Source organism: Hoplias malabaricus, chromosome 3 (genome assembly GCF_029633855.1).
Source record: "Hoplias malabaricus isolate fHopMal1 chromosome 3, fHopMal1.hap1, whole genome shotgun sequence".
Lineage (NCBI taxonomy): Eukaryota > Metazoa > Chordata > Actinopteri > Characiformes > Erythrinidae > Hoplias > Hoplias malabaricus.
Window position 1 is genome coordinate 48098008 of NC_089802.1, and position 23018 is coordinate 48121025.

The window sequence follows — 23018 nt, forward strand, 5'->3', positions numbered from 1 at the left end:
ACCACACAACATCAGCACTAGGTTGGGTTGAGTTCAACTACACATTGAATCACACTTAATCTCTTCCCTCTGTACCACAGTGGAGCCTTGTTCTCACTGCTGCAGAGAAGAATAGAACGTTTTTATAGCATTATGGAAAGAGAGTTCAATTAGAGCTAAGAAACATGATGACGTTTACCATTATCCTGAGAAACTATATCAATTACATCATATGCATTCCTGAGCTTTTTGTGGATATTGACATTGGGAATCAGACCTGTTTAATTATTGCAGATGTGGCATATTGAATGGTTATCACTGCCTTCATAAGTTTTGATAATACATTTTTAAATATGGCTGTTATAACCTTAGATGTATGAAAAAATAAATATAGACCATTGAGTATTGTCATTACGACGCCTCCTAAAATACAGATTTTTGGCTGAAGATTTCAACCGGGTAAAATGTTGCTGTGCTCCACTAAAGTCAAAAAGTATAAGGTCAATTTTATCCTGCATTGCTGAGCAGAACTACAGAACAAGGCATTCAGGTTCACTACAGGCACTGCATTTCCCATAATGCCCCAGTGCCATTTGAAAGCTTATGCCATTAACATTTTCAGTGTTTTGCACAGTGTATTGGACATTAGTAAATGTTTAAAATAAGTCAGCCATGCAACAGACAAGGTCATTATTGCTCATAGTGATATGTTTTGGTTATAGTCACCTACCAAAAATACATATTACACCTCTAAAGCAAACAGCCTGAAATTCCCTGCCAACAGAAACTAATGGCAAGAGCATGTAACACCACGAAACCTAGACTTCTCCTGAGCATGTTCATTTTAAAGATTGTCATTTATAAATAACCCAATTCTAGGAACTGTCATATTAAATTAGAAAGTGCAGAAGGTAATATGACAATTATCTCACATTTTCAGTGTACCCCATGTGTATGCAAGAGACACAATGCAGTTTAGGCAAATGGTGCAAAATAGAGGATATTTTGTGTTTCTACTTTTCTTTGTTAATGGAAGTGCACATAAACAAAATGACTACAATTAATGAAAATTATTTAGTGGTAATTTGTGATTCATTTCTCATCCATGGCAGACTAATCTTTTTGGTGTTTAACAGGCTTTTTACTAGCTGCACAGATGTGCTGGTATGACTGATTGGCAGCCAGAGGGATACTGCTGGGTGCCTCTAAATTCTGTGTGTTCCCCAGTAAAGAAAGTAGTCTAGAAAAGCCTCTGGATACAGAGTTGGGAGGTTGAAGGCTAGCACATGTGTCCTCTGAGACTTGTGAACAGCTGTCTTTGGACACTCAGCATGGATCTCACTAATGTTCAATTTTGGTTAGTATAATGCTAAGTGAGAAGGAGGCCAGTTTCTCTCTTTTTGACTCTTGAACACAGATGGCAGAACTCCCATTCTCCTGATGGTATGGTCAACACTTAGCTTCTCTTTGAGGAAAACTGAATGTTTGATTTTGGGACAAAGACAAAAGAGTCCTTGTCTGTTCAGCCCATCATACACCACATGATGAGACTAAGCGCTCCACTGAAATGAAGAGGATGGAGTGAAGTTCAATTGAGCATGTACTGTTAATCTGAACTGCCACATCTGCTGAAGGATAGCAATGTAAGCCCCCCCCCAACCCAGCCCACCCCTCCACTCCTTGGTGGCTAGCATTTTTTTTCTTTTTTTTCCTCCCATCAGGGGGAAAAACACACGCCATATTTGTGTCAAAGAGATGGCCCAATAAAGAGTATTTGATGTGACATCTATTCATTTGGACTTTTTAGAGCTAGGCTTAGTGACTATTTTCCTCTCCCCCTCCTCTCTGATCCTGTAACTGGAGCTGTGAGGAGGCCGGCTGTTTGATCTCCCTGCTCCCCGCGCCACAGATGGCCGGCCGCTCTATCGCTTCATAACAATTTCATAAGTGACTTGCTGTAAATTGCCACGCCAATGCTGTAGTAATTGGGTTGCCACTCTGCTCCTCTTGCTTGCGCGCACTTTGCTAAGAAAAAAAAAAGATGGGGAAAAGGGAGAAGAGAGAAAAGCGCTTTTCTTTCTGTTCGCTGCCGTCACGCTGAGTAATAAGTGTTAGGACAGACGGAGAGAAAGTGAGTCTGATCACTGAATTACTGCCAGAGAGTGCTCTCGCTTCCACCAAAGTGGCTGCAGGAAGGTTCAGATAATGTGCTGCAGACGACTGCCACCATACCCTTAATTGAGCTCAAGAACATCTCCCAAAAAGCCCATACATTCCATAGATATCGTCCTGTTTTCACATGGTTAAATGGTTTCATTGCGTAATGTTACTTCATTGAAATTCATAAGTCTCCAGCAGCTCTTTGCTTGAAAGTGGTCATATTCAGCTCATAGCATAGAGGATTATTTATAGCTTAAAACAAAGCAATCTGTCCTAAAAGATGTATTTTGTCATAAAAAGTCAAATTTACACAAATGTCCCCTTACACCAATTGCAGCTAAATTTGACCAGATAAAGTTTGCTTCTTTTGCTAATGCTACATTACTCCTGTAGTTAACATGGTGGAACCTTATTTCCTTTCAGTTAGCCTTATACAACTTATTTTATCATACAAGGACAAATGTCTGTGGTATAGTATAATAGTGCTGTCAGACACCAGAGTTTAATGTTACATAACAGCATGGTGCAGTTACAAAAATAGTTTAGATAGAGTAGTCTCTAAGATAATATTAGCATATAAATAGACCAGTCAAAATATTGAAATGACCTCCTTGTTTCCACACACACTGTCCATTTATCAGCTCATACCACATAGGTGCAATTTGCAGCTGTCCTACAGACTGTAGTCTGCCTGATGTTCTGCATACCTTTTAGCCTCCTTTCAGCCTGCTCTTCAGTGATCAGTAACTCCACAGGACCACTACAGTGGGTATGATTTGGGTGGTGGATCATTCTCAGTGCTGCAGTGATACTGATGTGGTGGGGTTATAGCAGCATTTGTATTTCGATCATGGTGCCATTTAAATATTATGCAAAATTTGAAGTCATGTCAATCTAAAATAAAACAAAATTCAATTCAATTTAAAAAACAGTATTTTCTGCATTTGTCCTACAGCCAAAACCCACACATATACAAACCACAGAGGCACTGGCAGCTGTAATCTTTCTTCAGAAAAACACTGTGACAAGAAGATCAATTAGATTTTCTATTAATTAATTTGCTTGAAAATGAAATGCATTTTGTCTGCTTTCATCATGTAAACTCAAAATGCAAACCGACTGTCCTGCTCTGACAGTACCCAAAAGACTCTGATAGAAAACACTGACTAAATCTTTCATCAAGAATGTTAAGATGCGGAGAGATTAGGTCAGAATATTCAGACGTTTTTCCTATAAATATTCCGTATTCCTGACCGTGTTCTTGGATGTTTCTGGCCTCAAAGCATGTGTGGCATTACCACAGGTCCAACAGGTCCAAACAGGACCAAAACCTGCGCTGGCATATGTGTGTGGCCCCTGAAGCTCAAGACGCTGCCTTTGCTTATCTGAAGCACATGAAGTGCATGAGTCAAAATTATTAAGGCCTGCAATTTCATTTTGGTCTGTGTTACTGTTCTAACTGAATTTTTTTTAAATTTTGTGTTAGTCGTGTATTAGCCCTTCATTAGTGGTAATGGGAAGATACTCACAGGACGCTATTGGCTGGATATTTTTGGTTGCGGACTCTGTTCAGTCCAACAGTAACAATAAGGGATTTAAAGAGTTCTGTCAGCATGCCATGTCTGATCCACTCAAACCAGCATGACACACTCTAACCCACCACCACCACCACCACATCAATAACTAAAGCACTGAGAATGATCCATTACAAAAAACAACAAAAAAAAAAACAACACCTGCTTTGTCCTGTGGGAGACAATTGATCATTGAAGAAAAGGGGTAGCCAAAATATGCAGAACTACAGATGGACAACATGTTATAACGGTAAAACTGCAAAGTGCTCCTATATGTTAATTGCAGCTGATTATTATATATTATATTGCATATACAATATATAATATACAGGTTTAAATAGAACCATTTTGCTCTTCATTTTGAGACACACAGAGTGGACAGGCACGTGTGTCCTGGTCAGCAGCGCGGCTATGAATACTTCATGATGTTATTTTACTTCGCTGACGACTAAATCGATACAAGCCTTCCTCCTTTATTGAGCTTGGCGTATTGACAGAGGGAACAGACAGTGGCGCTTCTTTACTGCGGCACACTTCTCCTGGTTCATACTGGGCTCTGAGCATTGTGCTACAGAAACACACACACACACACAGACCATCCCTGCTCCATTGAGCAGCTGAGGCTGATGTTGTGTGCCAGTCTTTGCTTGGACAGTCCAAGAGGAACGAGTGCTTTCCACTCGATCTCCGAGTGTGTTCCCTGTGTGAATTTACTGCTCTCGCTCCCGGATGAAAGAGTTCAGTGGGATTCCAGCTTCAGCTGCTTCAGCTCTGAACACAACACTCTGCAGCCCACAGCCACCCGCCTCTCCAGCTGACCCCTATAACTGCGTTTTCTTTCATTTAAACAGCTCATGTCATGGAACATTGGCTGATTTGTAGGATCTACATCTTGGTAAAATTTCACATTGTGCCATTCACATATGGGATCTGTGGCAAGTGCAAATGTGTCTGTGTCCTAGTGTTGGTGAATGCATCCTTATCAAACATTTCTTCCTGCATTAAAGGTCTTAATTAATCCCCTTTGCTGCAGTAGCAACCTCCACTGTTCTCTGAAATCTTTACACTAGACATAGGAATATTTCTGAGAGGACCTGATGGGATTCAGCCAGAGGAGCACTACACTCTCTAGGGAAAGTCTGGTACTTATCGCCACTTAATGTGGCCAAGAACTGCCTACTACAGCAGGAAAAGAAGTTTGACTGAAAAGCAAAAGGACCCATCACAAGACTGCTATTTTGGCATGATGTATGGAGGCAGTTTTTCACGACGGACCAATACCAGAGCCAATACATAACAATACACAGGAGTGTGTATACACAGAAGTACAGACAGCCAGATTGCAACTGACAGAATCCTGACAGTGAGGCCAGTTGAAAGCAATGAAATGATCAGAATCTCTGTCAACTAGTGGCCAGAGTTTCTGCGCCTGAGACTAGTGGAGCATTAGTAATGTCAAGTACAGAAGTATGGGGTGATTATTTCTAGATCACGTATAACACTACAGGGGGGGCCCTCTGTCACTCTAGAAAACAGAGTTGCACTGCTGCACAGTCCAATATAGCTAACTGAACATGTGCGACCAGTGTGTGAATGTTAATGCTCCTGAATTCAATAATTAAAAGACCTCATGAAGCATTTTTCAGTGGAGATAAAGTTACATTTGAAAAGAAAATATTTTGGTATTGATACTAAAGCAACTGGATATGAGGAAAAAGAAAAGACCTCATCAGCCACTGTTCATTCGGGAGCTTGAAGTAGAGAGAGTGAGCAGCTTTAAATACCTGGGCATCCACATCAGTGAGGACTTTGCATTGACATTGAACACCATGCAGCTGGTCAAAAAGGCTCAGCAGTGGTTGTATTTCCTGAGGAGGCTGAGAAAATTTGGGATGTTACCCAGAATCCTCAGAAATTTTTATAGCTGTGTCATCGAGAACCTCCTGAACAGCTGTATCACCGTGTGGTATGGCAGTACGACTGTGATGGACCGAAAATGCTTGCAGAGAGTGGTGAAGATTGCTGAGAAGATCACCAGGACTCCACTACCCTCTCTGCAAAGCATCTACCACCAGAGAGTCTGCAGGAGAGCTGCCTCCATCCTTAAAGACTCCATCCACCCCCAGCATGGACTGTTCACACTTCATCCCTCAGTCTGGAGGTACAGAAGTGTCAAATGCTAGACCACTAGGTTAAAGAACTCTTTTTTCCCCACTGCCATCAGACTCCTGAACCTACCTCAGAAATAACTCTGCACTTTACTGTCAACATGTTTACATGCCTCTGTCATTTACTGTCACACAAACGATTGTTTCTACTTATTGCTGTTTTTGATTGTAGCACTTGTTCATTTTACCGTTCACATATGTATATCATCTCAGTGAACTTTGCACTTTATTAGTTATCTAGTTATTCGTTGTATTTTCTCTTCCATTTGGCATTCTTGGTGAGGAGCAAAAGAAAGAATTTCATTGTACACGGAACCTGTTTTTCCAGTTTGGTATAGGAATTTAAAATGATGTTGGAGAATAACAAAGTCGTCAGCTTGGTTGTAAATGTCTTCCCTTCATGGCAGTGAAATTAAATTAGTATCAGACATGCATGTTTAAATTTTATGTCTTTGGCTTTTCAAAATTAACAGCCTCACTTAATTGATCTACGAATGAACGAATTCTCCTGAATAATCAACTACAACATGATTCAAAGTCATTTACAGATTTTGTTAAATGCAGTTAGTAAGTTTGATTCTGACTCCTTTCAAGTCAAACATCTTATGAAGAAAAGAGAAAAATTACTTTTCTCAAAAACTGTGGAACATCAAGGGTACTTCCTGTGCCTTAAATTAGAGAATGTATTTGTGACATATTCCATTTTAATTGTAGATTTTAAAAATGCATTCCCTCTGTCAGTACTGTAGTGTTCTCTTTAAAATAGTTATGCTATGAAAATGAACAAATACTTACTTTCTCTCCTATTGCTTTATTTTTGAATGTGCACACTGAATGATCACCCTGGTGGTCTTGATTTTTGAAGAGCAAGGTGAAATGGGGATAAGAAAGTATGCAGAGAAACAGGTGGACTACAGTCTGTAATTGTAGAACTACAAAGTACTTGTGTATCGTCAGAGGAGCTGATAAAACAGGCAGAGAGTGTAGATACGAGGCATGTCCTAATCCAGTGATTGTTCAGTGTATTTACACTGTGTGCTTTTAGTGTACAAAAGTGAACCTGCACAGGAGCTTTTCTTCTGACAGCATAAAAGGTAAGAAAAATCAGGATGTGGTTCCTTTAAAAGATAGTCATCTCTGGTGACAGCTATGAATCAAAACACTTATTTTATATTGCAGCCCTCCTGTTTAACCTTATACGACCCTGAAATTATATGTTAAGTTTGTGAACAGCGTGGCAGCGTAATTGCTATTTTGATTTGATTTGTAGAGCATGGTGATGAAAAGTTAGCGAAGCATCATTTGGAGCTTTTCTGTACTTTTCCGCTGTGCGTAATAGAACGGCATGGAAAAACAAGCTCTGAATAGCAATTTTGGCAACACAAGGTCTGTCATCCCTCTCCTGCTGCAGTCAAAGGCATGAGTGGCTGTGTTATGCTAATTTGAGATGAGCGTACAGGGGGCGGTTTTAGATTTTTTTCCCTTCTTTTTTGTATTTGTCATTATGTTCACTAACTATTTAGACAACAACAAGCGCTCAAAGCTGCAGAAAGCTTACCCTTGGCAGGCTGACAGGCCACAAAAGCAACTTAAAACGGGAGATAAAGCCTGTGTGATCTTCTTTCTTACATCATGCATTCGGCTACAATATGTTCTCAGTTTTATTTTTAAATAGCCTTTACCCTTGTGGAGAATGTCATACAGCGCAGCGTTACATGTATTTGCCCATCAAATCACATTAATGGGAAGCTGTGTGGAAACACAGAGATGCTAAGTGCCTTTGACAAGTGTCAGCAACATTTTCCAATCCTGTAAAATATCCATATGTTCGCCATTGCTCCACACAATGTATATCCTCCCGTTTCCTCTTAATCCTGCTTTCAGTCTTGGAGGATAGCTCTGCCGTCCGTACATGTTTACTCTCACTGTGCCGGGATGCAGACTGGAAGTCTGTGAGGTTATATCTCCACTCCTGTTTACTTTGCTGTTTTCAGATCAGTAATAAACTAACGCCTGTTTCTGTTGTGTTTTGTTTGCTGTGTTTTCTTTCTGTGAGATTGCTTTGAATATTTTAATTTGCTCCGCATATATGAATGCAGTCAAGGGTAATGTAGCCTATATCATTCCGTAGGTGTGTTGAAGCTTGAAGACTTCAGCGCTGAACATAAATATTGCAGAAAACAGACTGTAGCAGTTGGGCGGGCTGTGTGCCAAAGGAAGTTCATACTCTAGTCATCCCCTGTTTAAAGGGATATTTTAGCATTTTGAATAACTTACTTCAGTCCTTCACACTTTTTCCAGTCCATGGGTTTTAGAGGGAGCTGTACTGCTGGTAGATCGAAGCAAGCACACAGCTCCAGCCTTTTTTTCGCATCTACATCTGCTTCAGCGTGGTAGCAGTTCAGTTTGGCAAATCTTACATCTCCACTGGAGGCTAATGGAAACTACCCGGCAGTTCAGGAAACAAGCTGAGGAGGCAATCAGCTGAAGATTGGAAAGATGTCTTAGTGCAGAAATTATTTGAATATCCTTTTAACACAGGACTCAGTGGTTTCGATTAATCTGTGCCTCAAAACTATGAGCATATTGTGTAGGTCATATCACTGTAGGTCATTGTTCACAAGAGTTTCCTGGCCACCTTCAGAAGTTACATAGTGCTGTTTCTGCAGTGCTGAACCCGTAGCAGCAAAGACTGAGGCTCTGTTCTCCCTAATACAGGTCAGTGAAGCATCACAGCATTTTTAAAGCTTTACTTTGAAGCTAAAAAATATTATGTAGTGTTTATGTACCACTTTTTTGTTATTAATGTCATTAATTTGTCATTAATTAGGACCTACAGTAAAGTGCAAGTTACTCTTGTTAAGAACTGAACGTGTTGTATTGGTTGTACTGTTAATAGAGTGTTTAGAATTTGTGATATTTCTACATCCTGAGAGTTTTGAAGTGGGCACTTGGTCACTGATGCCGGTCATGTTTAATAAACTTATTAAAACTGTGACATAATCCCACTATCAGACCTGCTCTTGTCTTATTCAAAGAGATAAATGTATTCAAGGACAATGCTGCCCCTGGTCATAACAACTGCCCACAACAGCTCTCTTTCCTCCTAATAGCCTGCAGTAATGATAAAACATTTATCAATCAGTGATCAATGAATGTGATTGTGGAGCTGAGTCGAGGACCTGAGAGGCATTGATTTCCTGCATGTCCGAGCCCAGCGTCGGGCCACATAAGCATTAGCACCCAGCTCAGTGAGCAGGTTGCAGGGCTGAGGACTCAGGGCTCAGAGCGCTCCCTGGACTGAGGCAGATGTTCCCTGACCAGCCTCTGTGTCTTTAGTGAAATCTATTGATCACAGATGTCCTAGAGATTTTGCACAGATGTTTGGGGAAAGACTGGATGTTCTCTTAATAAAGGTCATGGAGATTTATCACCAAGCGAGGCCAAATATGATTTTTGGATTTTATGTGCCAGCTGATATTCCGGTAGATTGTCGCTGTATCTTGGAGAGATGATTAGAACGGGTTTGCTGATTGCTGAGGTGCATCTCTATCCTTTTCCCCTACCATCGTACACACACACACACACACACCCTGCAGATGTAGTTGGGATGGACTGTGTTGTAACCTTGGTGAAAGGGCTATGGTTTAATCAGTAGTTCTTGCTGTTTTTTCAGCTCCGTTGAGTCTGTCCCTGTGGTTTAATGAATGAACTTGTCCAGAGGAAGGCTCTCTCACAGCAGGGGGAGAACAGATCCACGGCCAGCTCTCTCCATGTCCATTCTGAGCTTAGTGAAAGTGTGCCAAGAAGTGAAATCATGCCAGAACCCACACTCCCAAAGCCAAGCACACCTTAACTATTCGATTAGGGATAGAGACTCTTTTGTTATTTTTCCACAGTCATTGATTTTCCTGCTAAGCTGGCTTACAGACGCTATAATTGTTTGAGGTCCCTTTGATCCACCTCAATATCAACAATAGCAACGTAACAGCTGCACCTTTCCTCTCCCCACCCCCCAACTTTTATTCACCTAAAACAAACTTTGAATATTCAGTCAACGGCTGCTCAAACTTTCCAAATTGCGTTTCAGTCGGCGCGGGCTCTGGGCTGAGAGATAATCACAGAAAGAGCTGAGACCTTCACCCGCACACGCCCACATCGCTAAATCTCTGTTTTCTTTCTCCAGCGAGCGATCGGCCCTCTGCATGACGGGCCCTTTTGTGTGCGTGTGAATGGCTCCTTATTGATTGGAAGCAAAATGTTTTTAATGTTGTTGATGAGATTTTCAGATTGGCCTGCTAATGGGAAGATGGAGGCCCCTTTTTCAATCAATTTTCAACCCAAGTCCCAAATTGAAAATCTTTAGCAATGTAATTAAGGCTGATTTGAAAGGAACACTAAAACTTTGGAGAAAAAAAAGCTTTTTTTTTTCTTTTCTTCATTCCCAGATCTACACCTCCAAATGATGTGTGAATGTGTAAATAATGCCTTTCATATGCTTGAAAATGCACCTTTATACCTCTTTGGAGAACCTGAATGAGCTCTAAAAAAACCCACATTGCACCCAATCATGAGCATTGGGTTTATAGAATATCAATTATCTGCTGTGCTCAGAAATAGCTAATTAAGACACTCAGATCTTAACCATGTGTTCATGAAAGTCATGAAATAAAATTGTTTCGTTTGTGACATAAAGGAGCCATCCTGCAGCTTTTCTCCTTCACATTAATTAGATTGTCCCTCTTGCCCTTGTGATGTTATTTGTTTCTGCTGCAGTCAGTGAATCAGAAGCAGAAGCAGAATTGGAAGTGGACATAAAAGTGCAGGTTTTGCTGTGCGTGCGTGCTTGTGTGTGTGTGTGTGTGTGTGTGTGTGTGTGTGTGTGTGTGCTACCTGAGGTTTAAACAGCTGCCTGCTTTTAATGGGCTTCGTGTCCTTGTTGTGTTTCTGCAGTGCACGTCAAGGCAGGAACCTGTGAGGTCATAGCGGCGCACCGCTGCTGTAACAAGAACAAAATCGAAGAGCGCTCCCAAACTGTCAAGTGCTCCTGCTTCCCCGGGCAGGTCGCCGGGACCACTCGAGCAGCCCCCTCCTGTGTGGACGGTAGGACTGCCTTTTCTTTTATTGCTCTGCCATTGTTTTGATGTGAAAAATGATTATTTTCTGAGAATGTGGGTTGAATGTAAGCTTGGGGCTTCAATTTTTTTTCTTTCTTTTTTTTTTTTACTATGGCAAACAAATAATATTACTTTTTTGGCCGATGCACTAGCTCACTCCAAGCATGGTCAGGACCACCAATGTCTAGGAATGTCACAATACCAGAATTCTGACTTCAGCACTTATACCACATACTGATTTCTTACTGACACCAAGTGTACTTTTGTAATACTAATTTTACAAAATAATACTGTGGGGTAAAATGAAAAACATCTGAACACACACATTTCTGAGAAGTTCTGAAGAAGTGTAAATCAAACCTGGTCACAGCACAATATGATTCATTCACTAGCATAAAACAAAACAAATGTTTTTGCTGATGGACCTAAAGTGGACCACATCTGGCATTCTCTTATGGCCCCATTTGGCCTTGAATAACTCATGGTGAATCTGGATGCCTCAGCTCAGCCACAAATCCACATTGTATGGGCCAGATGTCAGATGTGTTGTGGACCAACTCTGGGACCAAACTGACATTTGGCCCACGTCTGGGCCACACAACATGTGCCCTAGTCGAGCCTGACTCATGACAGTTGGCCTGTCCACACAACACTAGCCACTTTTGGCACAGATTAAGTCCTAATGTGTCTGCTATCAGGGAAGTCTGTAATTAGCTGTTCTGCTGAAGACTGTTTAGTGTTTTCCTGCTTTAACACATCCACTTTGATCACTGTGGTCCTTTCAATTAAGAATAATTTAGAATGATCAAAATTAGTCACATTTTCAGTGTCAAAGGCAAAGCAAATACATGTCCAAAAATATGAAATAATAGTAATCAATTCACTTGCCCCAGGACTATGCACAGCAAATGCAACATGGAATTTTGAAGTTCAATTTATGTTCAAAAATGTGCATCCTGTGAAAAAATGACCTAATGACAGAACTTCAAGTGGCAAAGAATTTCACTGCACCTCATAAGAAACAATGGAAATGCCTGCATGGGGTGAGCTACATTCCATTCCGAAAAAGCAAAAGGAGCTCAGTTTCACCTTTATGAATCTCTTTATGGCCACTTTTACACTTATAACTCAAAATGAACCAGAGACTAAGAAGACAGGAATGAGTTCATTTTACTTGCACTAGTATGGATATTGAACCAAATAATATAACGTGAGCCCTTTCCTCACTGCGACCCTGAATTTGGACTAAGTAGAAATGAAGATGGGATGTGGCTTTCTTATCTACAAATGTCTGTTCATGTGAAAGAAAGATGATAAGTTTTACATGTGTGAGAATAAGAACTCTGAATAAAATACCCCAAATCATTTGCCCTCAAGGCGTTAATAGTAGTCAGTGATTTTCTGTTATTCTGCAGAGTCTCTGTGTTTATATTGTTATGTGTGCAGTAGGATGGAAGACAATACATGCAGTGTGTGCACTGACCTAAATCTCTGTCTCCATCAAGTCAGTGGTCGAAATGGAATCGCTCGTGTTTAAAGCCGCATAATTGAAATGACGTGGGACTTAAATTTTGGCAACGTGCTCCAGACGCTCTCTGCCCATCAAACTGGAGCCACCCATCTCTACCTCCATCTCATCTCTCTCGCCTGTCACTCCACTGTGGAGAGCCATTTCGACATGACACCATCATCCTCCTGCACACTGGAGCGCGCCACAGCCTGCTTGTCTAATAACATGTCAACAGGCTCTCTCTCTGGACGGGTCAATCGATCCTGATCTTCTTTTCTGCTCTGTAATATATCTGACAGGCTCAGGGCTCTCCTCTGGCCTCCTGCCTCCTACAGAGCTTTGGAGTATATGGACAGAGCCAGAAAACCCCTCTCAGAACAGACAGTTTTGATATAGGATAAAAGTGTGTCTTTTTTATGAGATGCATGTGCATGTCTAAAAGTGGTATAACAGTCTTTATGACTCATAAAAATGGTGGCAAAAAGATATGGTGTTACAGTTATGTACTAGGTTGCCATGTTGTGTATTATGAGCAAGAACTAGAGATGAACTATACTCACAGACCCAGGTTGTTTGATGAGTCTTCAGCCTCAGGATTATTTCCACAAAGAGATTATCCACATGAAAAACACAGGTGTAAACACACCTGAGACACGTTTAGAATCATATATTCAGCCATATATTAAATTAAATAATATATTTAGCCAGATGTTATGGAAGTGTAAATGAATTGGTCCCTCCAAGATACATTCCACAATCAAAACTCCTCCCAACACAAACACACCAAAGCAGGGGAGGACACACGCTTGTTCCCTGGAAGAACCTGATTTACATATTACATCAGATAGTAATCGGGTTTCAACATTAATAACAGACATGTTTTTTTAAAAAACTGATAAATCTGGCTTTAAACATAACTTAAACTAATTATTGATTAATTTGTTCATTCATTCATTATCTGGAAGCGCTTATCCTGTTCGGATGGTGGGTCCGGAGCAGTGGCGATTGCTCTAAGAGAAGCTCAGCTTCCTCTAAAATGTCAAAAAATAAGTGATAAAATATATACTGTTGTGTGTACATGTCATTGAATAAATGTGCACTACGACGTGCTCAACTTTTGTTCAGAATCAGCTTCTTATCACTGGTAAAGATGCGGCTTCCTCTCAATCATTCCCGGAGCTGCATTGCTTTAAACAGTGAGGACGCTTAGCGTCCACGGAGTTCAATAGCGAAGCAGCGAAGTGCAGCGAAACGAGACGAGCCATTGGATAAATGCTGGGCTTTGTCCCGCCCATCGGACGCTCAGCATCTCTGGGAGTCTATGGGGCAGTGGGCTGGCCTCGGCTGGCTCGGACGCTCAGCTTCTGCATGATGATTGGATGATTTGTCTGAGACTGAATCCCTTTTTGATTGACAACAAAATGAACGAATCAGCGATCCTTTGGTGTAGAGATCCATGGCATCACAGGTGGACACACTTCACATGGGCCAAGGCCGTTTAAGCAGCCTAGCTCTGCTGGCCATTGAGAGGACACTAGTCAAGTCCCTGGAAAAGACGCCTTGTTGGTACGACAGGGTCACAGATCATTTTCTTGAAAAGGAACGGAGGGTAGAATTTATGTATAAATAAACCGACACATTTTATGATGTAGGCCGAAACTGAGCTTCCCCTCCTTGAAAGACCAGCATCCGCCACTGGTCCGGAGCCTACCTGGAATCACCAGTCGCAAGGTAGAAACACACCAGAGGGGGCGCCAGTCCTTCACAGAGCATTAAACTACTTCATTGAATTATTTAAATACAAGTTTTTTTTTCCAAATGAGATAAACAGGAAAATATTGTGAAATCACTCAATGTTGAATCACCTTTTCAGAGTGGTAAAAAATTTAGTGTCAATAAAATCAAAATGAGAGGACTATAAAAGGAATAGAAATGGGTAGATCAAGTAAGACGTAGAAGCATCAGGACAGAGAGCTCCAATTTAGATAACTAGAAATGATGAAATTCACAACACAGTGAATGGAAAAATATTTGTGGAAATTCAATATTGTGAGAGAGCTTTAAGAAATTGACTGAATTATATGGGTTTTACATATAAAAAAAGCAATAAAACAAAATGACTGCCTGAAGAAAACTCCAGAGTTGCTCCCATCATTTATGACATGTTGTTGAATGTCACGTAAAGAATGAGAGGAGATAACGATTATTACCTCAACAGTCAGCGGTTATTACCTTAGCAGTTCAGTAGACACTGAAGTGTCCCAAATTATGGTCGAAATGATAAAAGTGGGGCCATAAAACTCCATCTTGCAAGTTGTTGTGTTCACCACTCTTTGAGAAAGTTGTAACCAGTTTAATGCTTAATGTAGAATATTCTTTTTCACTAGTGATGTAAATGCCCCAAAATATTTTAGCCTGAGGAACTGCAACAAAACAATAACTTGTTCGTGTGTGTGTGTGTGTGTGTGTGTGTGTGTGTGTGTGTGTTTGTGTGTTTACACATCCATTTTTTCTTTTACATTCTGTATGACCTCTTCTGCACTAACAGCCTCCACTAAACACCAACACCAAATTTTGTCTTCATTCAGCCAATTTAATGCTCAGGTCAGACACTGGTGTTAGATAAATAGTTCTGGATCACAAATGTATTGAATAATGCTCCATTAATCAGCCCAATGCAGGGTGTTTAAACCCATCTAGCAACGATTCTATTAGCACTGCTTGACTATGGACGCTATACAAAGCCTCGATGCACAGTTGCATGCTTGTGTTGTAATGGGGGCACTTTAAAGTAGTTGAAATCACTCAACAGAATAGATATCTCCATACTTTGTGAAATGTATTGTAGAAGATGCTAACAGGTCTGAAAGAGCAATGTGGACAGATTGTTGCTGGAATGTTAGTTCTTTTTGGATCTGCTCCAAAAACATAAAAAATTCATGGGTTTTTAAAGGATTTTAGGAGGCACAGCTGCAGAACCTTGACCTACTGTCCACACTTCTGTACTTTGTATTAGCTTTCGTGGCTTAAGCCCTGGGTTCAACTTCCCTTGCATCCACCCTCTTAGCCCACACCACTATGATCATTCCCTCACCTCGGTTCACTTCTTCCTGACACGGACCTTTGCCACGTTCCTGAAAACCAGCAGCAAACCAGTGATGGATTCCAGCCATCAGCATCCAATCAAACACCCCACCACCGTCCCACTCTTACCCGCTCTGATACAGAGAGAGAGAGAGAGAGAGAGAGAAGGAGAGTGTGTGTTGTGAGTTTTATTTCTTCTGGCAGTGAGTGCGGCTGAAATTTTATAGGATTTTCTCTCCCTCTCAATCTTTATTGCCTTATCCTTCAAACTATTGGATATGGGGTGATTGGTGATGTTTCTGTCCTCTCTTACCCGTGTCCACACACACAAACACATACACTCACTTTTGTTTTTGTGTGAGAGAGAGAGAGACGTATGGGAGAGTCCCCCCCCCACCCCACCCCCAAAACCTCCCAAGCAGCTTTATGATTGTAGGGAGTTGGTGAGCCAAACAACACTTGCAAATGGAAGGAGAAAACAATAAAGTTTGTGTATGTGTGTGGGGGAGAATTTATCTCTTTATCTCCTTCTCTTTTTCTCTCTCTCTTTAGCGTCTATAGTAGCCCAGAAGTGGTGGTGCCAGATGCAGCCATGTATGGAGGGAGAAGAATGTAAGGTGTTGCCGGATCTGAAAGGGTGGAGCTGCAGCTCCGGGAACAAAGTGAAGACAACCAGGGTGAGAGAGAGAGAGAGAGAGAGAGTTACCGAACCTTATGTACCCACTATTCCCTTTATGACTCATAATACCAGTAGTACATCAGACAAGTGCTGCCTCACACTCACAGGGATGCACCAACTACTCAGACATATGTCGTTATGACCTTAAAATATAACCACCCATAATATAATAATTATTAGGGTTATTTTGGGCATGGAAAACATCATTCTTGCAAGTGTGGGGTCACAAAAATTCTAAAGTTCACATAATTTACATCACTTACAAGAAGAGTTACATTATATGATTTCAAGTACTGTTTACTCTGTGGAAAGACAGAAAAATAAATCTGGATTTTTGTATATGTATTTTGTATATTACATTACACACAACTATTTATTTATTGTTTATGTATTGAATGAACAGCTCATTTAAATATAAAACTGTTTATGTAAGAACATAGATATATAATTTTAATAGATAACATGAATAATTGAATATATAACTTAAATAGAGAAACAAAGCCACAAAATATATTATATTAAACAACTGAAATACATACATGTATTTTTAGGCCCCAGTGTGGTGTATATATTTTACATTATTATGATATATAAACTGTATGGAATGTTTGATTTATTAAAATATGTGGAAAGCAGGCCAAATTCCTTTACTTTCAACAAAGTTCATCACTTAGTAAGCTAAAATGTCAAAAATGTTGAGAAATTACAGAAATCCTATATTTAAATTTGGCCCCTGTGTAGAAAACATGTTAACATTAAAAAAAAAAAAAAAAAAAAAGAAAGAAAATCAACAATAGGTGTAACTACAGGATCACAGTTCTTTTTCAAATACAAATATTTAATACGTTATTGTAATAGTTCCTGTAAAATAATTACTTTTTTTTATTTGTTTGGTAATATAACACAGATATGCACTCCCACCATAAAGTATGTGTTCCTTCAGAGATATTAATATTTGCTCAGGATGTTCACTGGTGACCCAGTTGGGGCAGCAGCTCTGCCATTCTGCTGAGGTCAGAAATGAGATCAGATCCAGTCTACTCTGTTATTTTACATCTGTTCCAAGAAAAAGCATATTTGCCTTACAGAAAATAATAGTGCGCATGGAAAAGTAGAACACACCACATTGTTTGGGGGACAAAATGTGCAATTTAACATAACCCCTTTCTCTAAAGTACATTTTCTTGAGTTTCTTCAGTGGCATTTGGCTTGTAGGTCACTCTGTCTGCAGCACTGAACAACACTCTTAATATTTATGAAAAGCTTTTGTCTGGATATTGTGTTTTTGCTGCAGTGCCATTTGTGATCATTTCTGTCACTTTAGTAAAGTTCATTGTATTAATAATGGAGTACAATACACATTTTAAGGCAAAAAACTCCCTGCAAAAACCTTTAATATACTCTCAGTGAATAAAATGGATGTGGATCTCTGTTTTTCACTACAGGTTCAAGATTAGACAGCATAACAGATATTTCCCCAATGGAAAGTTAAATATATTTTAGATGTTGGTGTTGCCCATAGTTGTCATCCGCTCATAAGCTTATGCTGAATCTAGTCGATTTGCTGGTTGTAAAGAAAACAGGCTATTTGCCTCAGATATTCTTAGTGTAGTAGATTTGAACATCGCAAATGGCTGTTATTATGGTCATTACTAAATAAGTGGTATGGGCATAAAAAAAAAACAACAACATAAAAAAGTCATGCTGATCATTACTGATGGAGTACTGTGTAATTTATGTGCTGCTGAAAAATGATCAGTGGTTGGAGAGGCATATGCCAAAGCTATTTTCTTGAATAACAATGTAATCTTATTTGAAATGCATTACCTGAAACATATTTGTAAAGATAATGGAGGTGACAGAAAAGGTTGCTAGGTCATAGAGGCTGTAGATGTAAGGGTTATACAGATTGTTATCAGATTGTTTCATGCCCCTTCAATCTTAAAAGACCTGAATGTGGATATGGGAAGTTGGTCTGTGACCCAGATGATTTGTGCTTGTTAACAGGGCAGACAGATGTGTGTATTCAGCTCTGCCTTTAAAATCTAAAATCTCCCAGCTCTGACAAGCTTTGTCTGCAAAAGGGAAGGTCAGGAAATGTCACTGTAAACACACAGAGTGGCATAATATTCCGTAATGTCACGGTAGGCCGGGGTGTGTTTCTATGGGCTAATGTGGATTATCGCCTTCTTTTTGTCAGTATGTGTGAGAGAGAGTGTGAGTGAGCCTGTTTACAAGCATACATGTCTGTGTGTGTATTCTGGGAGTTTCTTTGTGCAGGTGTATGTATGTCTGTGTGTGTATGTAACGCTGACACACTGGGCTCGTAGCCATCCATCAGGCTGAGGAGTTTGACTCATCAGATGCCTGCACTTGAGCCGGCTCCTCCATTATTCATAGGACAGAGGGGCCTGCGTGAGGCAGCCCTTTTTTTTTTATTTTAGCCGCCTTAATAATTCATGCTAGCGCGCTCACGTCAACCACAGGCAGACCTCTGAGGTGCTGGGAGCTCCTCTCAAACCTGGCTGCTTTTGATTTGGGAGCCCTCTGGGCCACTGTTCTCATACGTTTCCTGAATACGGCAGTGGCGAGGAATCCCACATGAGTCACCATGGCGACATGATTGGAGCCTCTGATTGGTTTATTTTGGTCTAATCAGACCATGCCGTCAGGGGCGTGATAATGATTGCAATTGCTTTAAATCATCAGTGATTTTAAACATGAATGGCTTCAAAAAGTATGCAGTGGAATGGTATTTGACCTTGGTTTCTCGTGATTTTGTTTTTACAGCCTTCATAAAGTGCTTTAGTACCTCAAGGCCACAGTTAAAACACTTTTGCTATAGATTTTCTCCCTGTCCGAAAGTTCTACCTGAGGTCGGCACTGCGAGACAGGATAGGAGGATTTTACTACAGGGCTTATTGATGCTGTCCATCATTTAAGTGTGAAGTGTTATGCAAGCTAAACAAGCCAAACAGAAATGTCTCGACCTTACATCTATAAAGCAACAAAATGAATGCTGTGTAAAAGCAGCTACGTGTCATTTGTGTTAAGCAAGAACATAAGGTAAAGAATAGTTACAAATCTTAAAAAGCATTAAAACCTGTAAATGTTGCCATGGTGACATTAGCAAACTACTGCAGACAATTCTCCACAGACCCCTTAAGCCTTTATTGGATCCCTCATATACTGCTAAATTTAACATATTAGAAACATAAATAAATAGGCTCCCAAGTAGCACAGTAGTCTCAGCGTTGGCCATATCACCTGGAGAGAGCAGGTTTGAATGCAGTTAATGCCTCAGCCATTGCTCAGTGCTCTCTTCTCTCATCACTGGCCACCAGAGTCTGTCAGATGATGTGAGGGATCTGGGGAGTTAGCATTCTCTTACCATGGGCTATACTGCTCAGTGCCATTTCATCAGCAGCAGTTTGAAAAGAATCAGTGGTCTGGCCTCATGGCTCAGAGGCAGCGTTGGCTCAGCTCTAATCTAGTGTCAATGTGTGAGGTCAGAGGGGAGTTAGAAATGGGTGGTATTGAAGACGACTAATCAGTGGGACCAAATTAAGCAAAAACTTTGGATAACCGTAAATGGCTGAAGAATAGTTATTATTAAGTGTCTTTACAACCTGTAAATATTGCCGAGGTGACATCAGTAAACTACCGCAGGCAATTTTACTGGGCCCCTCGGTTTATGTTTATTTTACAAACTAGAAATAGAAATAAGCTCCCTCTTAATTAAATGAATGAATATATGTGAAATATCTTATGTGAAGTTTATTTTTTTTAAAGATGTATTAGATCTCTTTCTCTTTTATAGATTAGATTTTCTACCCGTATTTTGCACATTTTTCCACATTAATATTATTGTATCAATATATTTTTAGCATGTTTTTAATTCTCATTTTGAATCTCTGTTTTAGCTGAACTCCTGTATTTCTTTTTGTCTTTATCTTATAGACTCATCTGTCTATAAGTACCTCATAGAGTATTTTCACTTTGAATATCTGCAAGACATGTAGCTTGACTAGAGGATTTCGAACTCTTTCATGCAAGCTTTTTTCTCATTCACTATATGCACACAAAACGAGTGCTGCCATACAGCACCAAGCACAGTGTGAACTTGGCTGGCTCATGTTTTGTATCACTGCCAGAGTGCCGTGATGGCCCCACAGCAGTGAGGCGGCAAAGCACTGGGCAGTGGAAGAGAAGGAGGAAGTGACCCAGGCATCTCCCACCTTGTCAGCATGCCCCCTGGTCTCTTGCCTCCACTGACCTGAAGGTGTAGATTACACTGGGCTTCCCTGAGCAGCCAAGCGGTCGGGCCTTGTCCAGCGCCCACGAGACGTGACCAGAGCCTCAGTCAGAGTGTGTCACGATGCTGGAGCAAGACCAGACCCGCCCACAGAGCCCCACATGCCCCCTGGAGCCCCCTTAAGCCCAGTAGAGCTCACACATCCCCTCCCTTCTCTCTACACAGTGCTATTTCAGAGCATGACCACTGAAGTGAGAGCTGGTGCCGTTAATGAGACTGATAGGTGCTGACGCAGAGAGGGGGTGTGAGCAGGAGTTAACCTCAGCAATAACACCTCCTGCCTCCCAGAGCTTTTTAACAGGAGCACTTACGCCTCTAAATAATGAGCAGAGCTCAGGTGAGAACCCAGAAAAAGTCGTGTTAGAAGTGACTTTAAATCTTTTTTTGTAAAATTGTAAATATTTTGTAGTGGGAACACAGAGGCCGGCTCATAACTCAAAATCCAGTGTTAGACTTACAGAACCAGGCCATTCAAAACAGAAATAACCAGGTTTGATATATTTTATCATTACTTTTAAAGTTTCAAAACATTCCATTAACTTCCCAGTCCATATGGTCTATACGGGATTAGAACTCAGAAATCTGCAAAATCAGCCATTGATTATTCTGGTGATTTTATAAAAATGCATTCTCAGCCTGCAGCCCATTAACCCCAGCCATTCATGATGAAGTTACAAGGGCTGTTTCAACCTGATTAGCTTTCTGAATGAGGCACACCACAGGGCAACCAATCTAAATAGAGCTAATATCCGTATATCAGCACACAAATAGTGCTTTTCCACCACATGGGTCTGGCTCTACACGACTCGACTCCACACGGCCCAGCTCGGCTTGCTTAAAGCTTGTCGCTTTTCCAATGGCAGGGCTCCCACGCAAAATAGAGCCAGTGACATCTCTAGCAGGAATCGCTGGCTTTGAAAACCACAACAACGGCAGCGGTAAAGTTAGGTGCTGTTTACTCATCATGTATTCACGTGTTGTTTTTGTTTTTTGGACTGAACACTGCTCCACGCCACAGTTCGTTCAGATTTGGCCAGTGGAAAAGCAAAAGAGCCGTGCCGAGTCAAGTAGAGCTGTGTAGGTTCCATGCAGTGGAAAAGCGGCATACCAAATTCAGCATGTTCAATACTAGAGTCTGGGAAATGATGATATAAAATGACTGGGTACATGAACGAGGAACATGTTACCTTTGTGGACAAAACTGTATGAATTTTAGGGAAGGCCCTTGACAATTGAAAATTGTAAGAATGTCTGGATTGTCATTCTTGCGATAACATGAGCACTTCTTTTCCAGGTCACACGATAGTCTGGGATCAGGATATTCAGGACTCTGTGTCTTTTCTTCTCATAACTTAGATGGAGCTAAGACTGCTTGAGGACAGTGGAAATCACATATTTGGACTTCAGTGGATTACTGACATGCTTATAAATGGAAACACTCAAAAAAAACTCCTTTTGCCTTCCATGGTCAGCCTTCCAAACTTCCATCCATGTTTTATAGCTATCGGACGAGAACATCCATTGTGTAAAATATGTATTCCGCAAGACACTGAGATTGACTACAAAACCAAGATACGGATTCATCCAGAGATCCAGTGAGTGACACACTCCAGAACTATGGATTACTTTTTTTCTCCTTTTTTCTTATTTTTGAAACCACAGTGGACTTGAAAAGTTCACTGACCGCGCTTGAAGTGTATGTGTTCCAGAGGCACTTGTGTTCAGTTCTCCATCCTTTGATGCCAATTTCTTTCTTCTTTTTTGGGAAGATTTTTTTTTTTTATCTTTGTGAGGTGTTTAATTTTAAGGATGATCCCAGAGTTTGTGTTTTGAAATGAACCTGTGCCATCGAAAGAAAAAAGTATATATATTAAGATAAGACGAAGTCTAAAACCATGGTGACAGTGGTTGGAGTTTGGCGGTGGCTTCACTGCACCGTTGGAAATTAGTATAAATTTGCAACCACAGAATTGCTGTTTGTTTTTAAACCTTGGTGACCGCTATTGAGTAAAAGTGTAAGTATTATCTCAAATAAAAGTATCTCTATGGGAAACCACCGACAATTTGAAAGAATTTTAAAGGTGATACCAAACAACCATGCAGTGTATATTTGAGATGTGGAAACAAAAACAGTTTCCAAATGTGGTTTGTTCTGCCTCGTTGACTTATGATGCATAGCAACTTTTAGGGCAAGAGGTACATACTTACACAACACAACTTTGATGCATAGCCCTTCTCACTAACTGAGAAGCATGGTTTAAAAGGCTGATTAGATTAGACCTGTCAACAAGTTAGTAAAATAATGAAAGGAACATTTCAAGGAACACTATGTAAGATTAGGTACCTTTTGCTCCTGGGCTCCCCCTACAATTACAGAGTGTAATTCACATTTACAGCACTGTCCTGATTTAATGGGACCAGGAAGAGCAACA

The 23018-nt window shown here is 40.6% G+C and overlaps 1 protein-coding gene across 1 annotated transcript in view; it reads left to right on the forward strand.

Moving 5' to 3' along the window:
* tafa3a (TAFA chemokine like family member 3a) overlaps positions 1–22628 on the forward strand; it is a 112258-nt gene extending 89630 nt beyond the window's left edge. The window contains exons 3-5 of the mRNA XM_066666098.1: positions 10835–10984; positions 16145–16269; positions 21881–22628. Of these exons, the coding sequence (XP_066522195.1) occupies positions 10835–10984; positions 16145–16269; positions 21881–21892 (287 nt within the window). The 3' untranslated portion in view covers positions 21893–22628. The remainder of the gene's footprint in view (positions 1–10834; positions 10985–16144; positions 16270–21880) is intronic.
* The last annotated feature ends 390 nt before the right edge of the window (positions 22629–23018 follow it).